The sequence below is a fragment of the Zosterops lateralis genome (assembly GCF_965231275.1).
Source record: "Zosterops lateralis genome assembly, chromosome: 13".
Classification (NCBI taxonomy): domain Eukaryota; kingdom Metazoa; phylum Chordata; class Aves; order Passeriformes; family Zosteropidae; genus Zosterops; species Zosterops lateralis.
This window is the reverse complement of record NC_139773.1, coordinates 5300387-5323121: the sequence shown is the minus strand read 5'-3', so window position 1 is coordinate 5323121 and position 22735 is coordinate 5300387. Positions and strand designations below refer to the sequence as shown.

At 39.1% G+C, this 22735-nt stretch overlaps 1 protein-coding gene across 1 annotated transcript in view; it reads right to left on the bottom strand.

Moving 5' to 3' along the window:
- Window positions 1-1901: 1901 nt before the first annotated feature.
- TRPM1 (transient receptor potential cation channel subfamily M member 1) overlaps window positions 1902-22735 on the bottom strand; it is a 74719-nt gene continuing 53885 nt past the window's right edge. The window contains exons 15-27 of the mRNA XM_083871237.1: window positions 22698-22727; window positions 20002-20291; window positions 19213-19441; window positions 17639-17761; window positions 17168-17299; window positions 15075-15203; window positions 14508-14759; window positions 13781-13955; window positions 10625-10645; window positions 8864-9008; window positions 6613-6812; window positions 5319-5451; window positions 1902-3463 (exon numbers count right to left, since the gene is read on the bottom strand). Of these exons, the coding sequence (XP_083727363.1) occupies window positions 2200-3463; window positions 5319-5451; window positions 6613-6812; window positions 8864-9008; window positions 10625-10645; window positions 13781-13955; window positions 14508-14759; window positions 15075-15203; window positions 17168-17299; window positions 17639-17761; window positions 19213-19441; window positions 20002-20291; window positions 22698-22727 (3123 nt within the window). The 3' untranslated portion in view covers window positions 1902-2199. The remainder of the gene's footprint in view (window positions 3464-5318; window positions 5452-6612; window positions 6813-8863; window positions 9009-10624; window positions 10646-13780; window positions 13956-14507; window positions 14760-15074; window positions 15204-17167; window positions 17300-17638; window positions 17762-19212; window positions 19442-20001; window positions 20292-22697; window positions 22728-22735) is intronic.

The following is a 22735-nucleotide window of genomic DNA, read 5'->3' as shown; positions in this document are numbered from 1 at the left end:
CTATCAGATAAATTTTCAATGTAAATGCTAAAAAAATTAAGTGGTCAAAACCATGATTAACACACATTTCATAAAGACAATGTAACAAGAGGTATGCAACATGCTGTATTCCATTCCACAATGCATACTGCTTGTTTAGCACAGTGCTGAAAAGCTGCATCCCTTTGTGTTTGTTAATGAATCCATTTCTGGTGAATGTGCAGGCAAACAATAAAAAGGCATTGGCAAACTGGAGGCTATTTTAACCACATATACACAATGGCTATGTAGTTGCACAGAATGGTAACACAGAAGTAAACATGGAAGTGAAACAATTTCAAATGTCATTTTGTTTTTACAAAATGTCAAGTTCCCTAAAGTTGAAGAAAAGAGAAGCCCACATAAAAAGGAAAATGTCAACACTGTTCCAACAGCAGTGAAACCAGTAAACCTGCTGGTAAGAACCAAGATAGAGAAAGTCCAAAAGAAAAGATCACTGAACTTTGTGAAATGTCTGCACTTTCCATCATCATTCAGTTTGATAGCAGTACTTCAGGGTACATGTATGGATGGAATATGAAAACATAATGCAAACAATACAAATCAGATACCATTAATGCATTTGTAGAATCTTCCATCAATCTCTGCATCTCAAAATGCTGTAAGCATCACTGTCAAGGAGGACATTGAGACCTGCACTTGTGGGGCTCATGGTGAGTGAAAAAAGAAATTACATCTTTTCACATCTTTTCTCATTCATGTATGAATGAGTCCTGATGGGTAATGAGTTAAGCATAAACCTTTGACCAGCATTCTGTGAACAAGTAACATATCTTTAACTTATTTTCAGAATTGTCTGCTCAGTGATAAACACCCTCTGCAAAGAGAGGTGCTGAGTATTTGGGAAATCAAAGTTCCTAGAATTTAACAGTGTGGAAGGATGCAAATAACACCCTGCAATTATGAAGAAAATTACCAAAACCTAATACTTAGAATGCCATGGAGACAAGTGCTTTGGATACATCTAACTACAGATGTTGATTTCCATGCTTAGTCCTCAAAACACTTTTGCTGTAGAGACTTTTTTTCCTCCTTTGACATTTGTTTTTGAAATTTACTCAAGAAACATACAGAATTTCTGTTCTCATCTGGAAAATCTGTATTTTGTTTAGATGGACCCCTAGAAACTGATCCTTGTTTTTCATGTGTTAAAATGAAATTGCAAAATGGAAGATGAATTTGTCACAGTAGATTTGCTTCAAGCAAAGATCGACTGTATTTTGATCTCACCTCATCAGAACACCTTTCCTGTTCTGTTTTGATTTGTTTCCCTTGCAGGCATCTAAGAAAAGTAAGAATCTTATTCTGAGTCTACACGGACTTCTGTTGTAATCTTCATTTACACAAAACACTAATGCAGATCTTGGATTTCTATTATTAAAATCTCCATGTACTTGATATTCTTAGAATCTCCCTAAACATTTTGAAACAATGATCCCTGTTTTTCAACAGTTTAAGGCTGTCAGCATGCTTTGGGCTGGGGACAGATGTGATCCTGAAAGCAAGATTATGCCACTAAAGTTCAAGGACAGATTATGTCTACACGTGGCTTTCCAGGTCAGATTTCTTCCAACACAACTGTATTTTGCCACTCTGACCTATTTTAGTGGATGAAAAATGCTATGTCATGCCATTCTGAAAGAGTAGCTAAGCAGCATGCATGAAATCAGAAGTGAAAGAGGGGACTACATAACTTTTCCTTGCCTCCAACAGTTTTGTTTTGATGTGAAAACACCATGGCCACAAAGAAACCAGCTGCATAAGTAAGGATAAAACTCAGGCTGGTTAAAAATTTGTTCAGTTTGAGAAATTGTTTGATAAAATTACCACATTACAATATTGCTCTTCCTCTAAGAGCTTTTATAAAGAGCTTGTCAGTAAATGAGCTTATGAGGGAGGCTGAAATGGAACAAAGGAAGATCTATATAGTCGGCACCTGTGGACTGTACCTTCTTTTTATCTGCCCCTGAGAGAATATCTCCCTTTTACCCAACCAAGCAAGCATTTATTTAAGAACAGAACATGTATCTATTAAGTTTAAAAGAAAAGAAATATATATATTCAAAATTCTTCTTTAGAAATTAATTTTAAAATCGCTAATTTGTTCAATTAGTCATGCTGCTTTATCGACTGTTGGTAAAACAGGGGCCATAAGCCACTTTAACATTCAGTTTCTGTGGATGCATTTTCTTGGCTGGTTTTCTGTTCTTCTGTTGCACTGCCAAATGCTACCACCAAATTAGTTACACTGCTGGCATGTCCTGGTCTATTTAATTTGTCCTTCACAGACTTGGCTTTCCGGGAATGGCTGTGCAAACTCTTGGAGCGTACTGATGGGAACCCAGAAGTCCTTTCTGGCTTTACTGACAGTAAATTCTCCTTCTCGGCCTTGACAGTGGCAGGCATAGAGGTGTAAGAGGCACTCATACCTGCTTCACCAACATTGCTATCATCATCTGTGTCCAACTGCTTCTCCTCTGCTTGCCTTTCTGCTTCAGAGATCAACCCGGGATATTCTGGAGGACGCTCTTCAGAAAGCTGCTGCTCAACTTCGTATTTCCACTCTGTGGCCCACTGTTCAATTGTAGAAGGGCACACCTGATCCATAATGGTACTATACTCTGAGGTCCAGTTGTTAACTCCTCCAACCAGTTTTCCACCTTGTGCAAATATAAAGCTCCTTGACTTCATCATAGTGGTTTGACAAGCACTGAAAGTTTCAGGAGGAAAATAGCGCATTGCTTTGGATTTGTCCAAGGGATAAGAGATGGTTGCTTCTAACTTGGTACGTTCTACTTTTAACTGAGTGTTCTGAAAATCTGGTCCTGCTACTGACTGACTGTTCGTAACAGCATTCATCTGGTTTACGCTTTGAGGAATCATTCCATCGCTACTGAACACCCCCTGCTTTTCACTCCCCAAACCACCTGAACCAGAATGGGCTCTGGAAACATTCTGTGCAATGTCTAATGTGGATTTACTGTGATCTGCTGTAGTGACTGCGTTAGCACTCGAGGAATGGAGCCCAGTTTGCTGTTCTGGAACCAGCATCCTCGGGTCTGCTCCATCTTCTTTGGTACCAATAGAGTGGGCCTTTTTACGCATGGCTGGTGACATGGGCGTGGTGCCGTCATCATAGGTGAGCTCATCCCCACTGATGTGGTATCTGTACATGCTGTAGCCATCAGAGCTGTTGACACTGCTCTGCCTCAGGAGGTAAGCAGCATCACACTCTGAGGAGGCCCGCGAGCGCGTGTAGGTCAGCTCGGACTTGTCGATGCCCGCCAGCTTCTCCAGGGCGTTCGCCATCCGCCCCGAGAGCTCCTCCAGCTGAGACAGCCGCAGGTCCACTGTCTGCAGAGAGGCTTTCATAAAATGTTCTCTTTCGTTCACTTCTTCCAGCCTCATAGACATATTTTCAACTCTGTGGAGTGTAAAAAAGGAAGCAGAGAACAGAACCTGTAGAATGGTGCAGTGACCCATTATAGGCACCCAGCTCCTGATTTCTTCCTAAGGCAGAATTTTGTGGTGTGTATCATGCCTTGTTCATTTTTCCTATGTGTGGCAACAAAAGCATGAGCATTTTCTTGTTATCTATGCTTTCTGTACACATATTAGAGGGGTATTTGAACTTTGCCCTTATATTCATGGCAAGAGAGGCCTTAGGGACAGACTATTATTAACATTTCTGCATGTGCCACCCACTGTGTGCTCAGTTCTCTTTCACTGTGAAGCATCAAATTAATTACATGAAAAGTACTTTCTAATGACATGCTCACCGGGTGACTTAAAATAGCATCAAGCATGTTGTAAAACAGGTTCTGCAGCTGTAGAAAGAGAACCATATACCGGTGTTGATGGGATTGCTTTAGCTCTTGAAATACCTTTCTATTTTGTATCAGCTGAAGGGAGTGGAACTGTGGTCTAGTTCAATTAAAATAATACTTTTTCCCATTTTCTTCTTATCATTTATATCATAATGAATGTGATGGTGCTAGAAAAATGCATATAAAAGTAATTAATTGAGATGTGGCCTAGGGATCATATACTAGTAAATCTACTTTGGAAATTAAATTAATGTTTTCTTGCTCCTGTACACAAAAGATGACAAAGCATCTGGAGCAAGGAGCCATGAGAAATAAGCAAATCTGCTTTGTAGCCAGAGACCATAGTGAATCAGTGAGGCTTATCAGCCCTTCTTTATTCTCTACCACAATACCTAGGATTTTGACAAATTGCCATGGATAACCAGTGTGATAGAAACTACTCAAATATATGTAGCAGGTTTAATTTACTTCTCTGTTCTCAAATTTCAAATGTAATAATGCAAGATGTTCAAGGCCTCTCTCAAGAGAAAGAAGTTTATCTATTGAAGAATTATATGGCTCACAGAGCTAATTAATAACAAATATTAAAATGAAGGTACATATAGATATATAGATAAATATGTATGTGGTGTACTTCATCAACAGAATACTGTGAGATAGATTAAGGTGAAAGAGTGTTTAAAATCATATAGTTTTCATTACAGGGAGAATTTTTCTTCATTTCAAGGAAGTGACAAAAGACCCCATCTCTTGACTTACTTAGATCTATTGACAGAATAGGCAGAGCCTTTGGGAACAGTCCTGCCAAGTGACCTGGTAAAAAAGGCTGCTGCCATTAGCACTGTGTGCTTACACAGCAATGTGCAAACATTACCTAGTCCTCAGAACAAGCATAATGATTTACATGTGAATATTCCCCATCTTTTAAATGGGGAAGTTCATACTGAAAAGCTAAATGCCTTGTTCAAAGCCTGCAAGAGAATCTGTAGCAGAGATTAAAATTCAGCAGTTGTGAGTGCCAGACCCTAATGCAAACCACAAGTCCAAGGGAAGAACCCTCAGTGCTTTTGTCATTAAGCTCCAACATGTTTCCCATGGTTGGATGAACTGTTGGAAACTCATCAAGCAGCAATTTTCTCAAATGAATAAAAAGCATAACTGTGATCCTCAGATGGATGAGAGGTATAAAATTCATCATAAGCAAAGATTTTCTTATAACAAAGCTACCCAAACCAGCAGATTTAGTGACATAGCAGGAGTAACAAGAAGTTTGCTCTTTTGTGAGATGCACCTGCTCAGATAGTTATTTGGGACTCAGATCAGCTTCTGAGTCAGTGGTAGTTTTATTCAAGATCAAAATATTTTGTATTTTAACTCAACTGTGTGCATAAAAAAGATATTAAAAAGACTGTTCCTGACAAATGGTGTGGATGTTTTTGTTACAATAGGTACCTTTCAGAGGTAACTCTGATGCGTTCATCATTAGATGACTGCTGCTCATCCTCTTTTTCCTGGAAGTATTCTTCTACACACTGCTCCTCAAACTCATACAGTTTTTTTAGCTCTTCATCATTCAGAAATAACTCTGTGCAAAAGAGAAGAACAAAAGAGGAGTTTCCTTTTTCTGAACTGCTGGATGACAATTTAAATCCAAATTAGCAGTTTATTTTGGATATGGACATATTGCAGATTATACTTCTGCACTAAATGAACAAATGAGTTTTTAAAATAGGCAGTGAGCACTTAGCTAAGGATGGGCAGAGCTGTGAAGGGAATGGAATTTATTATGACCATCATCTGTTTCCATGGCCATCCATGGGGGGCTTGATGTTCTGAATGACTTTGGCACTGTTTAACAGCTGTACATTGAACAAACTGACCAGATTTTACAAGATAAAGACCTGGGCAATCTCTGCCAGTGTGACTGTTCCTTCATTCAAGTGTTATTCTTAAAAGGATGCCAGTTATAGGCAACAGATAAACTTAAGAGACTCTTCATAGATATTCTTTGGATAAGATGTTAAGAAATTTCTAATCACATAAGAAAAATCCAAGAGGAATATAAGCTTTTGGGGAGCAATTCATCCTTTATCTGGATTTGTCTCTTTGCATTTGGAAGGAGGGTTTCATTTGCCTTTTTCCTTTTTTTTTTTTTTTTTTTTTTTTTTTTTTTTTTTTTTTTTTTCCTATTGTGCAAAAATGTTTCATGTGAAATGTAGAAATAGAGGGATGTTTTGAGCCTCTGACTATTTCCATGATGCATATAATGAAAATATTAATTAACGGTTACAGAGTATGTTAGGAGAAGAATCCTCACAGTTTCCCTGTGAAATGACAGATAAATCTCTAAATGATAGGGGAATACTGGCAGTCACAGATTGCTCATATCACAGAGCTGACACTATAGCTGACATTTGAAACATTTGTGATCCCTTCCTCTGAAATTCCTATTTGCCCCTCCCAACATATGGGCTTCACCAGAACTTGGTAAAGCCCTGGACTGAGTAGATATCATCTCACTGTTTTAAGAAAGCATGTCAAAGGAGGTATTAGCATCAGAGAGGTGCAAATTCTCAGGCACCCACAGAGCCCAAGAGCTGTTAACTTGATACAAATATTGGCCCATACTGTCTTCTGCAAATACACTTGATGGTCAAGGTGAACAAAACAGTTCAGTGTTGTGGAAGCTGCTGCTTTCTGCTAATATGGTGCCCAGAGCTCAATTAAGAGAAGATTTCTTGCATACTCAGGCCCCTGTCACGCTCGTCCTGGTCTCCATCGCCCTTCCTGCAGCGGCAGCAGATCCTCTTGATGATGATGTAGATGTGGCTGAAGATGATCATTGGTGGGGGCAGGACAGGTCTGTCATGGAAGGTCATGATCAGCTGGTACCGCTGGAACTTCCACACTTGGTTGGATATTGATTTTACCTCAAAGAAGGTATTGCTGAAAGGAAACATAGGAACAGTTTCTACAAGGGCCCTAATCTCACTTATCATTGAGCATATGTTGAAAAAAGCAGCAGCTAAGTAACCTCATGGAGCCACATGATTTGCTTGGTTCAGCTCTCTGTTGGTGCTACTGAACTAAGGATTAAATTGAACTCATGATTTCACTACTCCTTTTGAAGGTAACAAACAGAAGGTGCTCTGCATCCCTCAGGCACCACTCAGAACAGTCCTCTCAGACCATTTGCTCCTACTGTACAAATCCCTTAGGTGCCAGTGAAAAGAAACTCACACAATTTATGCATCACATAATTGGTATTTTGGGGCTTGGTTAAAAACTATTTCTTTTAACACACGCCAGTATTTGATGCTACACAAAGTATTAAATCCATGAAAAGTATTTTGTATGCTAAACTCAGAAGCTTCACATAGTCTGCCTTTAATATGCTAATCAGCTTGACCTACATAGAAGACTTTTCAAGTTTTCACAGAATGTCCTAAATTCAAACTTTACTCCCTCAAACTTCTGATTCGAAAACATGGTGCATATTCTTGTAAAGGAATTTATTCTTGGAAGATTCATCATTTTTACAGCGAAGTAAGGTGTGTTTTAAAGATGTTTAATTTTGAAATTCAGTTGGTATGAAATGATAGTAGTCAATCCAGAGGCAACAATAGTTATGAAATACCAACTAAGAGAAAGCAGACTTGATATTCTGTCTTAGAAAAGGCTTTTCAAGCTATTTTCAAGTATCTTCAGACAGCTCACTCCACTTCTACGATGGTGATGATACTCTGGAACTTCCTTTTTCTATTTTCTGTCCGCTTATTTCCTAACTTCATGTGCTTTAGAATATCTACATTCATAAAATCAGTTAAAACATCTCTCTGAAACCAAAGGATGCCTGTATACACATAGCTTTTGCTTTCTTTAGGTTAAGTATATATGAAACTATGATCCATGATAAATAACAAGCAGGAATTCCCCAGCTAGATGTCAACCCTGTGCAGGCAGGCTGGGATGGCAGGAGTTAACAGCATGACCTACTTCCCAAACTGCTGATTCCTTGGTCCTTCAGCCAATAATAGCTACCATTGTAAGATTCTTCCCCTTCTCCCCAGCTATGTGACTGGCATTTGAGTACTTTAAATTCATGACCTTTTAAGCTACATACATCAAATGAAAGACAGGCTTTGTGAGCTGCAGATTTCTGGGCACACAAAGTACTATTTTTTGCATTTGTGACAGAAGCTACCTACCCCACAAGCCCTCCATCACGACATGTTTGAAGGCAACAAATACGGATCACCTGCTTTTCTCAGGTGCTCTGTTCAGAAAGTATTGCCAGCAAGTAATTATTATTATTTTTTAATCCCTGCATCATGAGGAAAAACATGCAACTTAAGTGCAGGTAGGAAGAACAAGCAGCAGAAATTTATTAAAGTTTACTCCAGATAAGTCCAGATAGAGATATGGCATACTGCACGCTGCTTGGATTGGCCACAGACCTTGGCAACACATAGCCATCCTTCCTGTTGGTTTAAGGCACTACAGACTATTTTTTTTGGGTCATGAAAGGACTCTGCAAGGCCCTTATTTCTTTTTCTAAATGGAAAACAAAACAAGAGAAAAAAAAAGCCAGATGATGTAGTGGAAATGCCTCAGGCGTCTGACGTTCAGAGCTCTGTTCTGCTGTTCTCCTGCAGAGCTGTGCCTGCCACTGGCTGCAGGGGTTTCTGTCAGGTGTGTGCCAGGTTTCATGGATCCTACTTCTCATCTTTCCAGACCAACCTTGAGGCCTGTCACTATCCATTAGGAGGTAATTGGAAGGAGCCAGGTTCTCTCTCATACATTGCTACAATCGCTGACAAATTCAAAGCCACCTTTCCTCACTCTTCTCCAGGGTACACCCTGCTGCCAGTATTTTCCAGTCACATTCATGGAATAATGACATTCTGAGACTGAATACAAACCCTTGCAGAATCAGTTCTTGCAGGACAGAAACTTTATCTCAACAATAAGACAAAGATGCATGATTGTTTACATACTTGAAGACAGCAATCAGCAGGTTTACCAACAGGATATTTGCTACCAAAAGGTAACAGGCCATAATAGCAGGAGTGAGCCAGGCCCCTGGGATGCACGGAGGGAGGCGTTTACCGTCATCATCATAAAGATTGTCCCCACAAGGAGCTGAAGGAAAAACAGCAAAGGTATTTTTCACAAATTGCCCGATACTTAAAAATCCTATTCACATTTTTTAAATGATGACACGTGCATAAATATTGCCAAATTTTGTCAGTTTATTTCTGGGAGCAAGTATGTATAATTTCTACTTCAAATTCTGCTTTTAATTACATTTCCCATATTAGTGAACAGAAAGGCAACTCCTTTCTTTAGTGTGGCCTTCTATTCACATTCCCATGGATTTTCTTTTTCTCACAGTAAGTCAAAGACCAGATCTTAATGTGTATACGTACATACATATTAATGTATATGTATATTAATTAATATGTATACATACATATTAATAGTTGAATTACAAACAAATTATTAAACCTTGCTTGTAAGCACACCTTGCCAAAGAGAGAAAAGCATTGCCTTGTGGCACCAGATTGCTGAGCATAAATTCAACATTTATGGGGGCCCAGTGTATTGAAGGGGCCTTTAGTGGCCCTGACCAGCTTCAGTGGGAATTTACATCTCCACCCTTTGTGCACACCTGTCCCTGCCTGAGCTGTGTCACCCCTGCCTCCAGGATGGACCTTGGACCCTTCTGTCTCTGGCCCTGTCTCTTTTTGCCCCTTACTGGATTCCCTAGATGGATCCCAGTCTATTACTTGACCTGTCTGGGGCTATTAATGCTATCAGCAGGTTAATGCTACCAAAAAGATCAATTTCTAAAATGAAAATTATATAGCAACAGCAGACTACTGAGAATGGGACAAAAATTGAGAATATTGATCAAACCAATATAACTGCCTGAAGTAATTCTATAAATAGGTTGTCTTGGGTAAGAGCTGTCTTGGAATTGGATAAATGTAGCAAGTTTGTTCTGTCTGTAAGTGCAGTGCCAACATATCTGATTTCAAATACAAGGCTAACTTTTGGAACTATTTAGTAGCAGGTAAAGTTTTTGTCTACCACAGGTTCTTTAGCTGCAATCTAAGCAAATGTGAAGTCTGACAGAGTTTGTAACAGATTTAGTTTATGTGAATAGAAAACCTAGTATTTTTAAACATTTTGCAAAAAAACCCTAATGCTTCAACCTCACTTGAAAAATACTTCAAAATATTTAAAAACAAACTAAGCTTATTTACTGAGGTCTCAAAGAGGTATTTGGACTTTAATGAATAACATTTATTTTACTTGCATTTCAAACATCAGACCTACATGTTTTCCTGGTTTTCCTAAGAAAAGTATAGCAGGAAAGTTACATGAATCCTAATTTTATTCAAATGCACCAATGAAAATACCGCCAAAACCACAGTAATATTGTATCTAGGTAATCAAAGGGAATTAGTTATACAATGCCACTTATGCATCATAATTTAAAAACCCCAATTATTTTACTGTTGGTGTACTAGAATTAGAAACAAGTCTTAGCAACAACTTAAACTCAGTTAAAACTTCTGATCTGCACTTTGCTCTGCTCATTTGCAAATGAAGTTATTACAGTAAAAAAAAAAAAAACATTCACACCTGAATATTGGATGAGTGCTGTAATTAAAATATGAGTAACTAGTCAAGAAAAAGATTAATGAACATATTCAGCTAAATGAGATAATCAGCTCTCCACAGAGACTTACGATTGATTTCCATGGCATAGACTGAACATCATTCCAAAGGAACGGAATAGAAAAGGAGGCAGGGAGAGAAAAAAGAAAACAATAGAATAGTAAAAAAACAGAACTCAAAAAAAGATGATTGGAAATACAGTTCTGCTGCCAAGAAAAGATAAGCAACTCAAATGTCAGAATAGTAGAGACATATGTTGAGGAAAAAGTCCCTGTTAAAAATGCATTGCATTCTGCAATTTCCTTCTCATGCTGTTTTCCCCAAATGTTACATATGGCAGCAAAGTAATGATAATAATATATCACAAAATGCTTCTGGCAGATGATCATTTAAATATACATGATATTTCTGGCAAGTAAACAAAACTGGCCGTCAACACAAAGCAACTCAAAACTACCACACAAAAATCATTCTTTTAGCTATTATGGAAACTTTTTTTTTTTTTTTTTTTTTTTTTTTTTTTTTTTTTTTTTTTTTTTTCCTTTTTAACCACCCTGGCTTTGAATCTGTCAGCTGTTTCTTTTGAATAGCTACATTTCCATTAATAGGCATGCTACTGTACACTGTGATAACATCAGTATCATTAATGCCCATTTTAGACTACCAGTCTGGGTACTTACTTGCCAAATCCCAAATCCTGGTAAGAAAAGTCACACTATTGAAAGAAACTCAACCAGGCTTCTCTATTGTTTAAGAGTATGATGCTGTTGAGTACAAGATACTGATAACTTCTTGCTTGTGCACATCTTCTAAGGAGAGTGAAGCACACAAGAGCTTCCTGGGGTGCATTGGGAAAAGTGCTACCAGCAAATGAAGGGAGGTAATTATTCCCCTCTAGTCAGCTCTGGTGAAACCACAACTGGACTTGTGTGTCTGGTTCTGGGCTCCCCCATAGAAATCAGGCATGGACATATCAGAATAGTCCAGTCATGGGCCACATGAGATTACTAAGGTGATTGGACTATCTAACAAATGAGGCAAGACTGAGAAAGCTGGGATAATTTAGTCTGGAGAAGGTCAAGGAGATCTTACCAATGTTATAAATACCTGATGATGTGTGGGAGAAAAGAACACAGGGCCAGACTCTTCTCAGTGAAAGGAGAAGCAGCAGTGGGCAGTGGGCAAAGGTGGAAAGATGGGAAATTCCATCTAAACCGGGTTGTCCAGAGAGGCTGCACAGTCTTCATCCTTCAAGATACTGTAAACATGACTGGACAGTCCCTAAGAAATCTGGGATAAATCTAATTTACCCTGTTTTGAGCAGGACAGTTCAACTGGATGATCTCCAAAAGTGCCTTCCAAGCCCAGCAAATTCGGTGACTTGTGATCTCCAGATGACATCCTATCCTCAGAGAAGCTACTGACGAAGTCCAACTACCTTTCAGAGGTAATATTTGATGTAATACTTCCATAAATTGTTTACACCCCTGGGCCTTGCCAAAACCAGCCATCAGCACTTAAGTCAGAGTCATATTAGACTGCCCATGGCCATTACTCCCCAGTGACTTCTGAGGATGCTTTTGTGGTGTGTTTACAGAGAACCACAGACAGGTTAGAGTGAAAATTTCTTATTGAAAGCAAAGATCTTTGGGAGTCAGTCCATAGATTTCTACACAGGAGAAATGTACAGAAGAATTGTAAGGCAGTGTAGAAAAATGCCATGCATAGCCACAATTATTTTAATATTAAAATAACACAAACCCACACATTAGTTTATGCTTAGGCTACTGACACAGCGAAGCTTCTGACCTGGGAAGGACCAAGTAGCTGAACTTGTACAACCAGAAAGTCCAAACCTTTTGTCCCCCAAATCTTTTGCACTGCTGAAAATGATTTCCAATCCAAAGTTTGCTGAGTATATGACTGGAAGCATGAGAGAAGCCTGGTGCACCTCTTACACTAAAGAGATGGCTGGCAAGGTGTGAATTTTGATTTATAAGGAAATCAAACTGTCTACACTGGCAAATATTCTTTGTTCAAACTGAAGTAGGATTTGAATGCACAGAGTGAGATAAGGGATAGCCCATTACAGTAATTTCCTCTCCGTGGGAGAATTGTCCCACTTGTGAACCAGGATAAGCTCAGGATCTCTTGTGCACCAGAACTGCAGTATCAGACAGGTCTGGCTTGACCTTTCACTTGTCAAGAGTAACTTACTGTACCCTATGTTACATTAAAGAAACAAGCATTCATTAGGAAACAAAGTTGATGTGATGGTACACTAGTCAGAAACAGACTAATGACTTTATTTCTTTCTAAACAGTTAAAGTACACTTTAATTGACATTTAGAGTGAAAGCTTCTCATGATGATGAATCTTAACGGTTTCTGAACTTGGACCTTCAGATTCTTCAGGCTTCCACTTCCCTGCCTGTCAGTATATGCAGGTGACTGAAGTAACACATGCACCAAGTTGAAACAGCTTGTATTAGTTCAGATAAAGTGCAAACTACTTGATACACACTAGAGAAGGCCAGCTGCACATTGGACTGTCATACAAATTTCAGATATTAACACAAAATTAGCAGCAACGGGATATCTTACATCTCCTTTAAAAAAATGACAGCTATTTTTTTAGTGTGCAGGTTTCCTGTAAGAAAGGCTATTTCCTTGTTCAAAGCTAATCAAGCTTTTTTTGTTTTGTTTTCCCATAGGTTTGGAAAAGAACAACATGAGTGATTCATGAAATGGAAATGTTTCTGAAAGCAGACAGATGTATGACTGGGAGTAAAAATGTATGAGCTCATTGCTTGTGAGCTGGAGATGAAAAGATATGTGTATTTTAACCTCCTGCACGAGGGATTTATTTCTTTTCTTCTTCTGCTGGAACTGACTCTTAGTATATCTTTGAATGAAAAGAACATTTCAGAATGATCTCTGTTGATCCCTGCAAGTAAACAGAACACTTAACACTGCCATACTCTGGACAGGAGAATATTCCGAACTACAACACTTTCTGTGTTAATTGGATTTGAATACAAACCAAGAGAGCAGACATGCAGGTGGGGAACAGAAAATTGTTCAGTCTCAGGTCTGCCACAAGAAAACAACAACAACATCCTCGTAAAGCCAAACCACTACTTCCAAATTAAAAGCAGTCTTTAATTTGGATCTGATCATCTGCCTCAGAAACAGGAAACAGACTCTTACTATGAATTCTACTCTTACGGTCTATCTGGTCAGCGAACACCTCTCCGTAGATCATCCAGTAGGGCATGTAGAAGATGTTGCGAGCCAGTCTCCAGGAGGGCTCCTCGTCGGGGTGCAGGATGGCCTGGCGGGCCACTCCAAAGCTCATCAGAACCACAAGCATGATGACCACAAAGTACAGCATGTCAATCATCTGCACAGAGAGAGCACAGAGAGGCTCTCAGCACCACCAGGGAGCACGGTGGCAGCAGCAGGTCTGTCTGCCAGCATGCTTTAACAGCAAACAAGAAAATAGCAAGAGAATCTTCTTGACAGCATTCTTTAAGTAATACTCAAGTATTAAGCATACATACAAATGCAGAGAAAGCAGTTACCTAAAGGAATACCAGATTGCATTTAAAAATACGTAAAATGCTAAAATCTTTGCTATCCCTGTTCTCCTTTGCATCAAATGTACTATGCTGTGCTTTCAGCACAGACCTCCTCTGTGGTTGCAGAGAGATGATACAATCATTGCTGTACTATCTCCTGTGCACAGCTGATGGTTTTCTGGATGATCCTTGTGTATCTGCAATCTGTCATTGCATGAGTATAACATCTTGTGTGTGTGTGTGAAATTCATATGGCAACTCTTCACAGGCTATATTCAGTCCTACTCCATAGAAAACCTCTTTTTAAAGCAGAATGGAATTTAGTTTCCCACAGAGTTCTTCAAGACAGAATTTATAGCAATTTAGGCACTAACCATCTTTCCAATCATCATGACGTAAGGTCCCAGATATTTGTTCACACCAAAGATATCCAGTACTCTAATGTACCAGAAAATGATATCTACACAGTAAATCACTCTTCCATAACCCATGTAAGGCTGGTTCTGCAGGCGAAGAATTGCTCCTATGATAAATACTGAAATAGCCACCAGGTCAGTAATATTCCAGTATTCCTGGAGCCAAACTTTGACTTTTTGGCTTAGCTTGCCAGGCTCCGACATCAGAATCTGAAATAAAAACAAACAAATGAACATACAACAAAGAAACAATTAGAAAAAAATCCAAGTTACATGTTTGAAGTAATGAAAAAAGACCAATCTTGTCATATTCAATAGGTGTCAGAGGCCCCCCCTCCACTGTCAGCAAAATTTGTTTCAAGCAAGAGTATTTTTAGTTATTAGTATATTCTAGAATATGTATACAGAGAGGATACATCTCTCCTGTCTGGCCTCTCAACTCTGTGCACAAGTCCATGCCATTATAATCTCTAAGAGAGAGCTTCATTCTAAGGATTATGAAATGTTGGTATGGTCAGACTTTACCTCTCTGACTTTCTCCAAAGCCAAAGTCACAATGTAGGAGATGACGATCCATTCCTGGACTGATGGCCATCGTTCCATCCGCACCAGGATGATGTAATTAAATAACATCAAGTAACCAAGGTATGATATCTGCCAAAAAAGAGGAAAATCCTTTATGGACTCTAGATGATGTGTCCTAGGATCCTTCCAAATTAGGGCAGTATTCAATTACTTGAGATGACTTAAACACACACACACACGCACATGCACACACAACAAACCCAGTCTCCACTAATTTCCATTTCAAAGTCCTGGATTATTAGCTTAAGCCAAAAGAACTAAAACTCAGTTTTCTACAACCACTTGTGTAAATATCAAACTGGTGGTGCTGGTGTTTCCAAGCTGAACAGCAGCCTTTCCTGACCAGCCAAACTAAAAAAATTTTAGATCTTGGAAATCCAGAGCTAAGAAATCAAAAAGGATTCAATGCCTGCAGGGAAAAAATCTGGAAGCAAAACAGTAACAACCCAAAAGATATTTCAGGGAGAAAATGGAGTTTTCTAAAGAATGGAATTTTCAGTGTGAAATGTTTACCCACCATCTCAAGGCAGATGTAAAGCAGAACAGGGAGCAAAGCTGTGAGCAGCACCTGCCTGGAGGAGTAGGGAAAGTAAAGAGCCATACAGCCCACTTGCTTTCTCCACTCTGCAATGATGTGGTTGAGCCTGTCTGGGCAGAATACACTCTTCAGCTGAAGCCAGAGACATACAAAGTTTATTTATCAATCCCTCTTCCTACACTTGTTACTTAAACCCATCTACATGGACAGTAGGTTTGCAGCTGTTTTGGTTATTTTAAGTGGCTGCCAGTCTCAGGAGCAAGTTTCTTGCTGAAGCCTAATTCAGTAAGAGCAGAGAAGGCTGCATCACCGGAGAAGAAACACCAGACAGAAGGCAGTCAAATCCTCTTAGCTGAGGGGCCTGATAATGCATGAAAGCAAAGCCCTCTTTACTCAGTTCCCTAATAACTTTGCTAATTAGGACATTCATATGAACCTGTGTGTTGAGGCTAAGTGTGAAATATTCAGCTGCTGAAGACCCTTACTTGCACAAGAAAAAATATTTCCTCCACAGACCTCCAGCAGCTAAAGGAATCATAGAGGCTGTGGAATATATGATCCAGACAGCTGAATTATCTCATTTGTGGAAAGAAGAAAACCAGCAATTCTAAAGCACTCTAAACCAGGCCCTTTGTCCCTGGGGCTTTTATAGTCTACTAAAATGTAATTTCTTTGCATTGTAAAACCATGTTGAATATTTTCTTTGAAATTAAATAGGAATTTCACTTTTAAATTATTAACTCAGGCAGCAGAAAGGGACCAATGTAGTGTTTTGTGGTTAAAATGTGCTAAAACTAAAACCTACATATTAATATGACCTATCAGGTATCAGGCACTCTAATCTTGAACACATCTTGAACCAGTATCCCTTTTACAGGGCACATCCAAAATTTGTGAGCAGTAGCATGAACAGATGTTCTGTTTTATTATAACAGTTTAACAGCAGATAATTCTTGATGCAATAAACAGAAAATTAGATGCCTGTCAAAAGTAAGTATTTTATTTTAGATTGGTTTTAATTGTTTTTAAATAAAAGTACCTATGAATTCTTAGCGGACTGGGATCTGTGCTCCCATCTAGGCTGCACCCATCTGAGCAACAGGGCAAATAGCAATGATACTATGGGGTTACTTCTTGGGTCCTAAAGGACATTTCAATGCAGAACAGAAGCCAGGTCCTTTAGAAAGCAAGAGAATCCAGCCTAGCTTGGATTGAGTGACTGGCTCATGGAGCTTGCACTCAGTTTGGTGTATTCCACACCAAAACTTCCCAGCATGTAGGAGCTGTAGAGGCTGACAATGTAAGTTTCAGTGATTCATTCTGTTACACTCTCTGTGCATTCTCCTCTGAATAAAGGGAGTGCTTTGCTCATCAGATTCCACAAATGTCAGAAAAATATTTATTTATTACACAGTTATTACTTTTACATTGGAATCCTTTCAGTTTCACAGGCGTGAGAAAAATGATCACTATCAGTTTAATCATCATGACTTACTGTGTAGAACCAAAATTTGACAATAGGTGCATTATAGAATTCATAGATCTTTGTTCCAATTGGAAGGCTAGGTTGTTTTTTCTTTCCATTCTCTTCATCTCCTTTTCGGGAACCTGTATCTGCATTTGCATCCTGGAAGACCAAAGTTGTCAGATTTCATCAATGCACAGCAGTAAAAATAGTAGTTTTCCCTCAACCACAGCCCCAGCCAAGTGTTAACTATGCAGGGATTCCCCTGAGCAATAGACCTCTTTTTAAAAGTATATAAATAGAATTCTGTAAATCTGTGGAACTACACAGACACTTCCTGTGCCCTGAGAATCCAGTCTATACACTCACATAATTCTTCACTGATTTTATCACCAGAGGAAGTTGAGATTTTAACCTGAGTGAGCTATAGCATAATCAGAGAAGTCAGAAAAATGAGCAGTCCTGAGATATTAGAACTTTCTAATAACCTCCATTACTGACCGCATTTTCCTCCTCTTTTTCTTTGCCTTCCTCATTTTCTTTTGATGTCTGGTAGGAATAGTCATCATAACTCCGATACTCTAGGAAAAGGATGGTGGGAGGGAAGAGAATTCCCATTATAACCTGTAAACAAGAAAGATTTCAACTCAATATTTATTTATATTATGGATTTCGTAACAAGGTAGGTCCCAACCCAAAATTTTCCTTCGTACAGTATTCAAGATATTCTGCCATCCTCAAGCCTATAGGAATGAGTAAGTACTTAAGAAGCATTGGTAATAAAGTATTCCATGAAATATGGCACCCCGGAAAGCCTCCCATCTCCACAAATACTCTGCAAATAAGAAATTGTGCTCCAAAATTAGTGTACAGAGAAATGTCATGAAATGGACACAGTAGTGGTTAGAAGAGGTCTTCAGGTTTGTTACTGGAATTTATAGTTACTTTAGTCACCTACTGTAATTAGTTTTAATAGTTAAAAAAGTTGGAAATTGAAAGAATCTTTGCAGATAGCCCTGGGAAAATTCTCTTACTATATGAGATGGCTTAGATACAGAAACACAAGCCAAAGTACAGAAAAGGAGCAGAGAAAAGAAGGCAGGTAATGAAGCTAGAACAAACATCAGGAGGTTGATTAATTCTTTAGAGAAAAGAAAGGAGAATAATAAACAGATTTAGGAAGTATCATAATGCAATCTGAAAGGCAGGACAGTTGCCTGAAGATATTAAACAGGTTTAAGAGGGAGATATGGGAAAGTGGAAATAAACTGAGAATGGCAGAGACAGTGCAATGTGTGTGTCAGCAAACTTGGGAGTCTGACCTGGGAAGACACTTTGTCAGTAAAGAGGATTTAAAGAAATAAGGAGGTGAGCAGGATGGGCCTCTATATGCGTGACAGCAACTGCATAACTCAACAAAGAAAGGATTATATTCATATAAAAACACACACAAGGAAACACTGCTCTGCTTTCTTAGCATTGAGTCACTCGTGATTCTCTTCTGTGAGAGCCCCCTCACATCACTTGGTTTTTTTGTAAATCAAAAAATTAGGAAATATTAAAATCAGTAAGAGAAACTGCATCGTGAAATCACAGAAGCAGGAAATAACAATCACATGGTTTCACACAATGCAATTGCACAGATTTCACTCTTTTCAACACTGAGTCACAACTGGTCTGATATTAAGCAATATAAGAAGCATGTGCCCACATATGGTTTATTTTATCTCTACTCCCATTGCATGGACCTCTAATGGAGATATTTTTGCTTGTCTCCAACTAATTTTCAATAGAAGGAGCATGTTCTCAATTAACAAATCTCATGCTTTATTGAAAGCCACAACTTTTCTCTCAGATTCCAATCATGTTAAGTGTTTTATGGAGCTATATTTTCCTTTGTCATGGCGTAATATTCCTTAGATATCCTGAAATTGGGAACAAAAGGAATTAAAACATTTAAAACAGATACGTTCTTAAAACATCTCTAAGCAAGCATTTTTGCTACACAAACACTGTGTATGACGAAGTGCTCCATCTAACAAACTCTCTTTGGAACTGATGCAGAACAGAACTACCTTAAGGCCGGGGTTTTTCCGCATGCGCAGCCGCCCCATCCACATGTCTGTCAGGAGCATCTGGCTGCAGGTGTGAGCAATGAAGTCCCTGTGTTTGGCTGCCACAGCCAACTTCAGGCAGGTAGAATTACTCCAGTTTTTCAGTTCATATGTCAGCAGTTTCATGGCAATCTGCTCATCATGTTTATAGGACTGATCCAAGAGTTCAACAGCCAGCTGGCCAAAATCTCTGGAAGATACAAGATAAGATCAGTGAAGTTTGACTTAGTAATTTGTTGCAGACCAGCCTGTGCTGGTTACCCCAGTCTGCTTTGGGGTTTTAGTTCTGTTCCCTGGGTATCATGTTTATCCACACACATGTATAGTGACAAGAACAAGTAATCTCAAGCTTGATTTGGGACAGCCTACAAAAGTTCCAAACCAACTGTTAGTGAGCAGAGGGAATTCGCTTAGACCAATAACATCTTAAAGGCAGTTTATATATATCATCAGATACTCCTTAATTCATGGGAGTAAATTATGAAAATAAATTTGTGAAATAAAACTAGCTAGTTTTACAGAGAGAAGCTGAAGAAAGAATGCATTCTGTCAGAAAAAATCTAAGTTTTCTCCTTGGTAGTGCTGCCTTGAGATGCTGAGATCACGTTTTGCCTTGTCTGTAGTTGATAAATTTGCTCCAAATGGCATTCTGTTAAACTACATTTATAAATGAATTGTACTGGACTAAAAGTAAAGCTTCTCAGCAAGCTCGTAGCAAGTGGATATAAAATCTGCTGTGCATTTACTAACTTTGAGTTGTTGTCCAGATCCTGAGAGATGTCATCCACCAGCTCACTCTCTGAAGACTCGTGGGCCATAGACTTGTAGAGTTTACAAGCCACAAGTGCCTTGGCCATGGACTCCTCCCCTCGTTGCCAAAGGAACAGGGCCATCTTCTGCCTTTTCATGAGCACAGCCCACACCATCAGCTCATGAAAGGGGTACTGAAAGCGGCTGACTTCTGGGTCATCCACATCAATATCAATCTCTTCCTCCTTTTTTTTCTTTTTCTTCTTCCCTTTGGTGGGAGGCTCATCATCCTGGGAAGACAAATTGTTTCCTTCAGCTTTCAACAGCTCACTTGACAACAGCACCACGCACGGAACAAGTACTGAGAGAACACATTAATACTCAAAGTTCTAATTTGGTTTTCCCATTTGCTACCATGAATGCAATAGGACAGAGCATGCACTGGGCAAGCACACACAGACTCAGATTTTATTCAGGGTGCTGTTTCTTGTACACATAATTATAAGTCACCCATCCTGGAAAAGTGCAGTAGAACCCATTGATACTGAAAGCATCCCTTCACACTGCATTGTACACAGACCTCTACTGCATGTGGAATTGCACAGGCTGGTGTGCAACAAATTACTATTTAATGAATTCCTCTGCAGTCTCAATGGGACTCTAACAAAGCTGAATTCCTACAGATGGGCTCCACTGTCATTTCCAACTCTGTGTGTCTGTGTCTATCCCTGCAGAGCAGTGCTGCACATCCTCCAGGGACCAGAGCACTTTTCCCACTGACGTGCAGGCCATGGCAACATGCAAAAGGCAAAGACAGACACACAGCACCCTTAAGAACAGCAAGATAGCAAAGGGAGTCTTCACCTTGGAATAAGCAATCTCCTCTTATGTATGCAGTGCACATGGAAGATATTAATATCCCATTTCTTAAAGGGATAGGGAGGATAGGCCATTACTACAGGAACCAACATGGAAGTAACGGAAGGGAAGTAGTGACAATGAAGCAGGATCCTGAAGGGAGAAAAGCCATGATTGGGAAAATTAGGGTTTAAAAAATGTAGGAAAAACATTGCATATATAAGTGTAGACAGAGCTCATCATCATAGTAGACCTAGAGTCCAATCTCAGAAGTGGATTGCAAGAAAAAGAAATTGCTATTCCACAAAAACAGTTCTCATTCAAGCAAGCCCAACATAATGCACTATTTTTCCACAAAATGTGAATTCAAATCCAAATTCAAAATTCAGACTCTCACACCATTTCCAAAGATGATGACTCAGCTCAGCAACTGAGCATGTACTTCTCCTTCAGCAGTTTTAAGAACTACAAGTGGTGACCTCTGCCTTCTATGGAAAATTCAGGGGTCACCAATCGCACAAAGTATTTACCATCTCTGAAGCCCAGGACATTAAATCTCAAATGGAGGACAAAAAATTAAGTCCTCTACACCCTAGGAAAATCAAATGGAAACAAAACCCTGTGTAAGATAGAAAGTGCTGAGAAGTCTAAACTTCCTGTTTTAGAGCTGCTAACACAGGAAATGAAAAAACCCAACCACATGGAGTCACAACAACTTACTGATCACTTCAGCAAAAGAAATGTGAATGTTCTTTTAACTTTTTCTTTCTCTTGGAAGAAGGAGCAGGGTATACCTGCTGTCAAGTGGAAAGAACATTTCACTTTGTGCCACATAAAACATTTCTCACTGAAAGAAATATGAAGATCAAAGAAAGCTTTTGGAGAAGCCCTGTGATCAATGCTGATCAAAAGGGGTCGCACCTCTGAGGGGCTGAGCTTTTGGCCTTGATCCACTAGAAAACAGGAAGCTGATCAGAGAGATTAAACACAGCCTCTTTGAGAGGTTCTCTACAGATTTTCTGTGTTGAGAAAAGGGCTGCTTATCTGCCTGGGGAAAGAGGGGCATTTGTGTGGGGGTATGGTTCACATCAACTGTAACACAAGCAGCATGAATGCACAGTGTGCTTGAGCACTCTCACAGCATTAGTAAAATGCCACTTCCCAATACAGAAATGCACCTGTCTCTTGATGTCAGTGCTTTCCTGGTGATAATTATGTTTTCTGAAACAGAGTGAGTTTTTAGGTATCATTCCAGATTTGTTTCTGCTCAATTACACATTTCTGCAGACACACGAGCAATTGAGGAAGGGGCTGGACCCACAGTTCTGGATCAGCATCACTGTTTACAAAACATATTGCCATCACAGTAGCAAGGATGTTTTATAGTGGAGGGCAGCATCTGACCACCTTGATATTCAGTCAAGTTAAACGTTTTCTATATGGTAAAACATCATTAAGCACAGAAATTGTTATTTCATGGTTAAAGGCAATTTTGCCATAAGTAGCACCGCTGAGATTATATTCTCTTTTCAATGTCATTAATGTATACACATGAATAATTAAGTCTACAGTATGTTCCACCATGAAGCATGTTATTACATAATAGTGCTAAAAATTGCCTGAAGACCACTAAGCAGAGCTTTAGGCAGTTTGAAAGATGCAGCCCTTAAAAAATGTTCAGAGGTATTTAATACAGTGTTTGCAAAATGGAATATCCTGTCTAGTTGAAATTTTCTGTAAATCACAGTAATAATGAAAAAGCTAAGAGCAAGAACAGAACTGTATTAAGAAATAAATACTGTTTAGATAAAACCAGTATTTTAATAAATCCAACTTACCTCCATCCCCAGTAGTTTAAGAGCTTTTGGCTGAATAT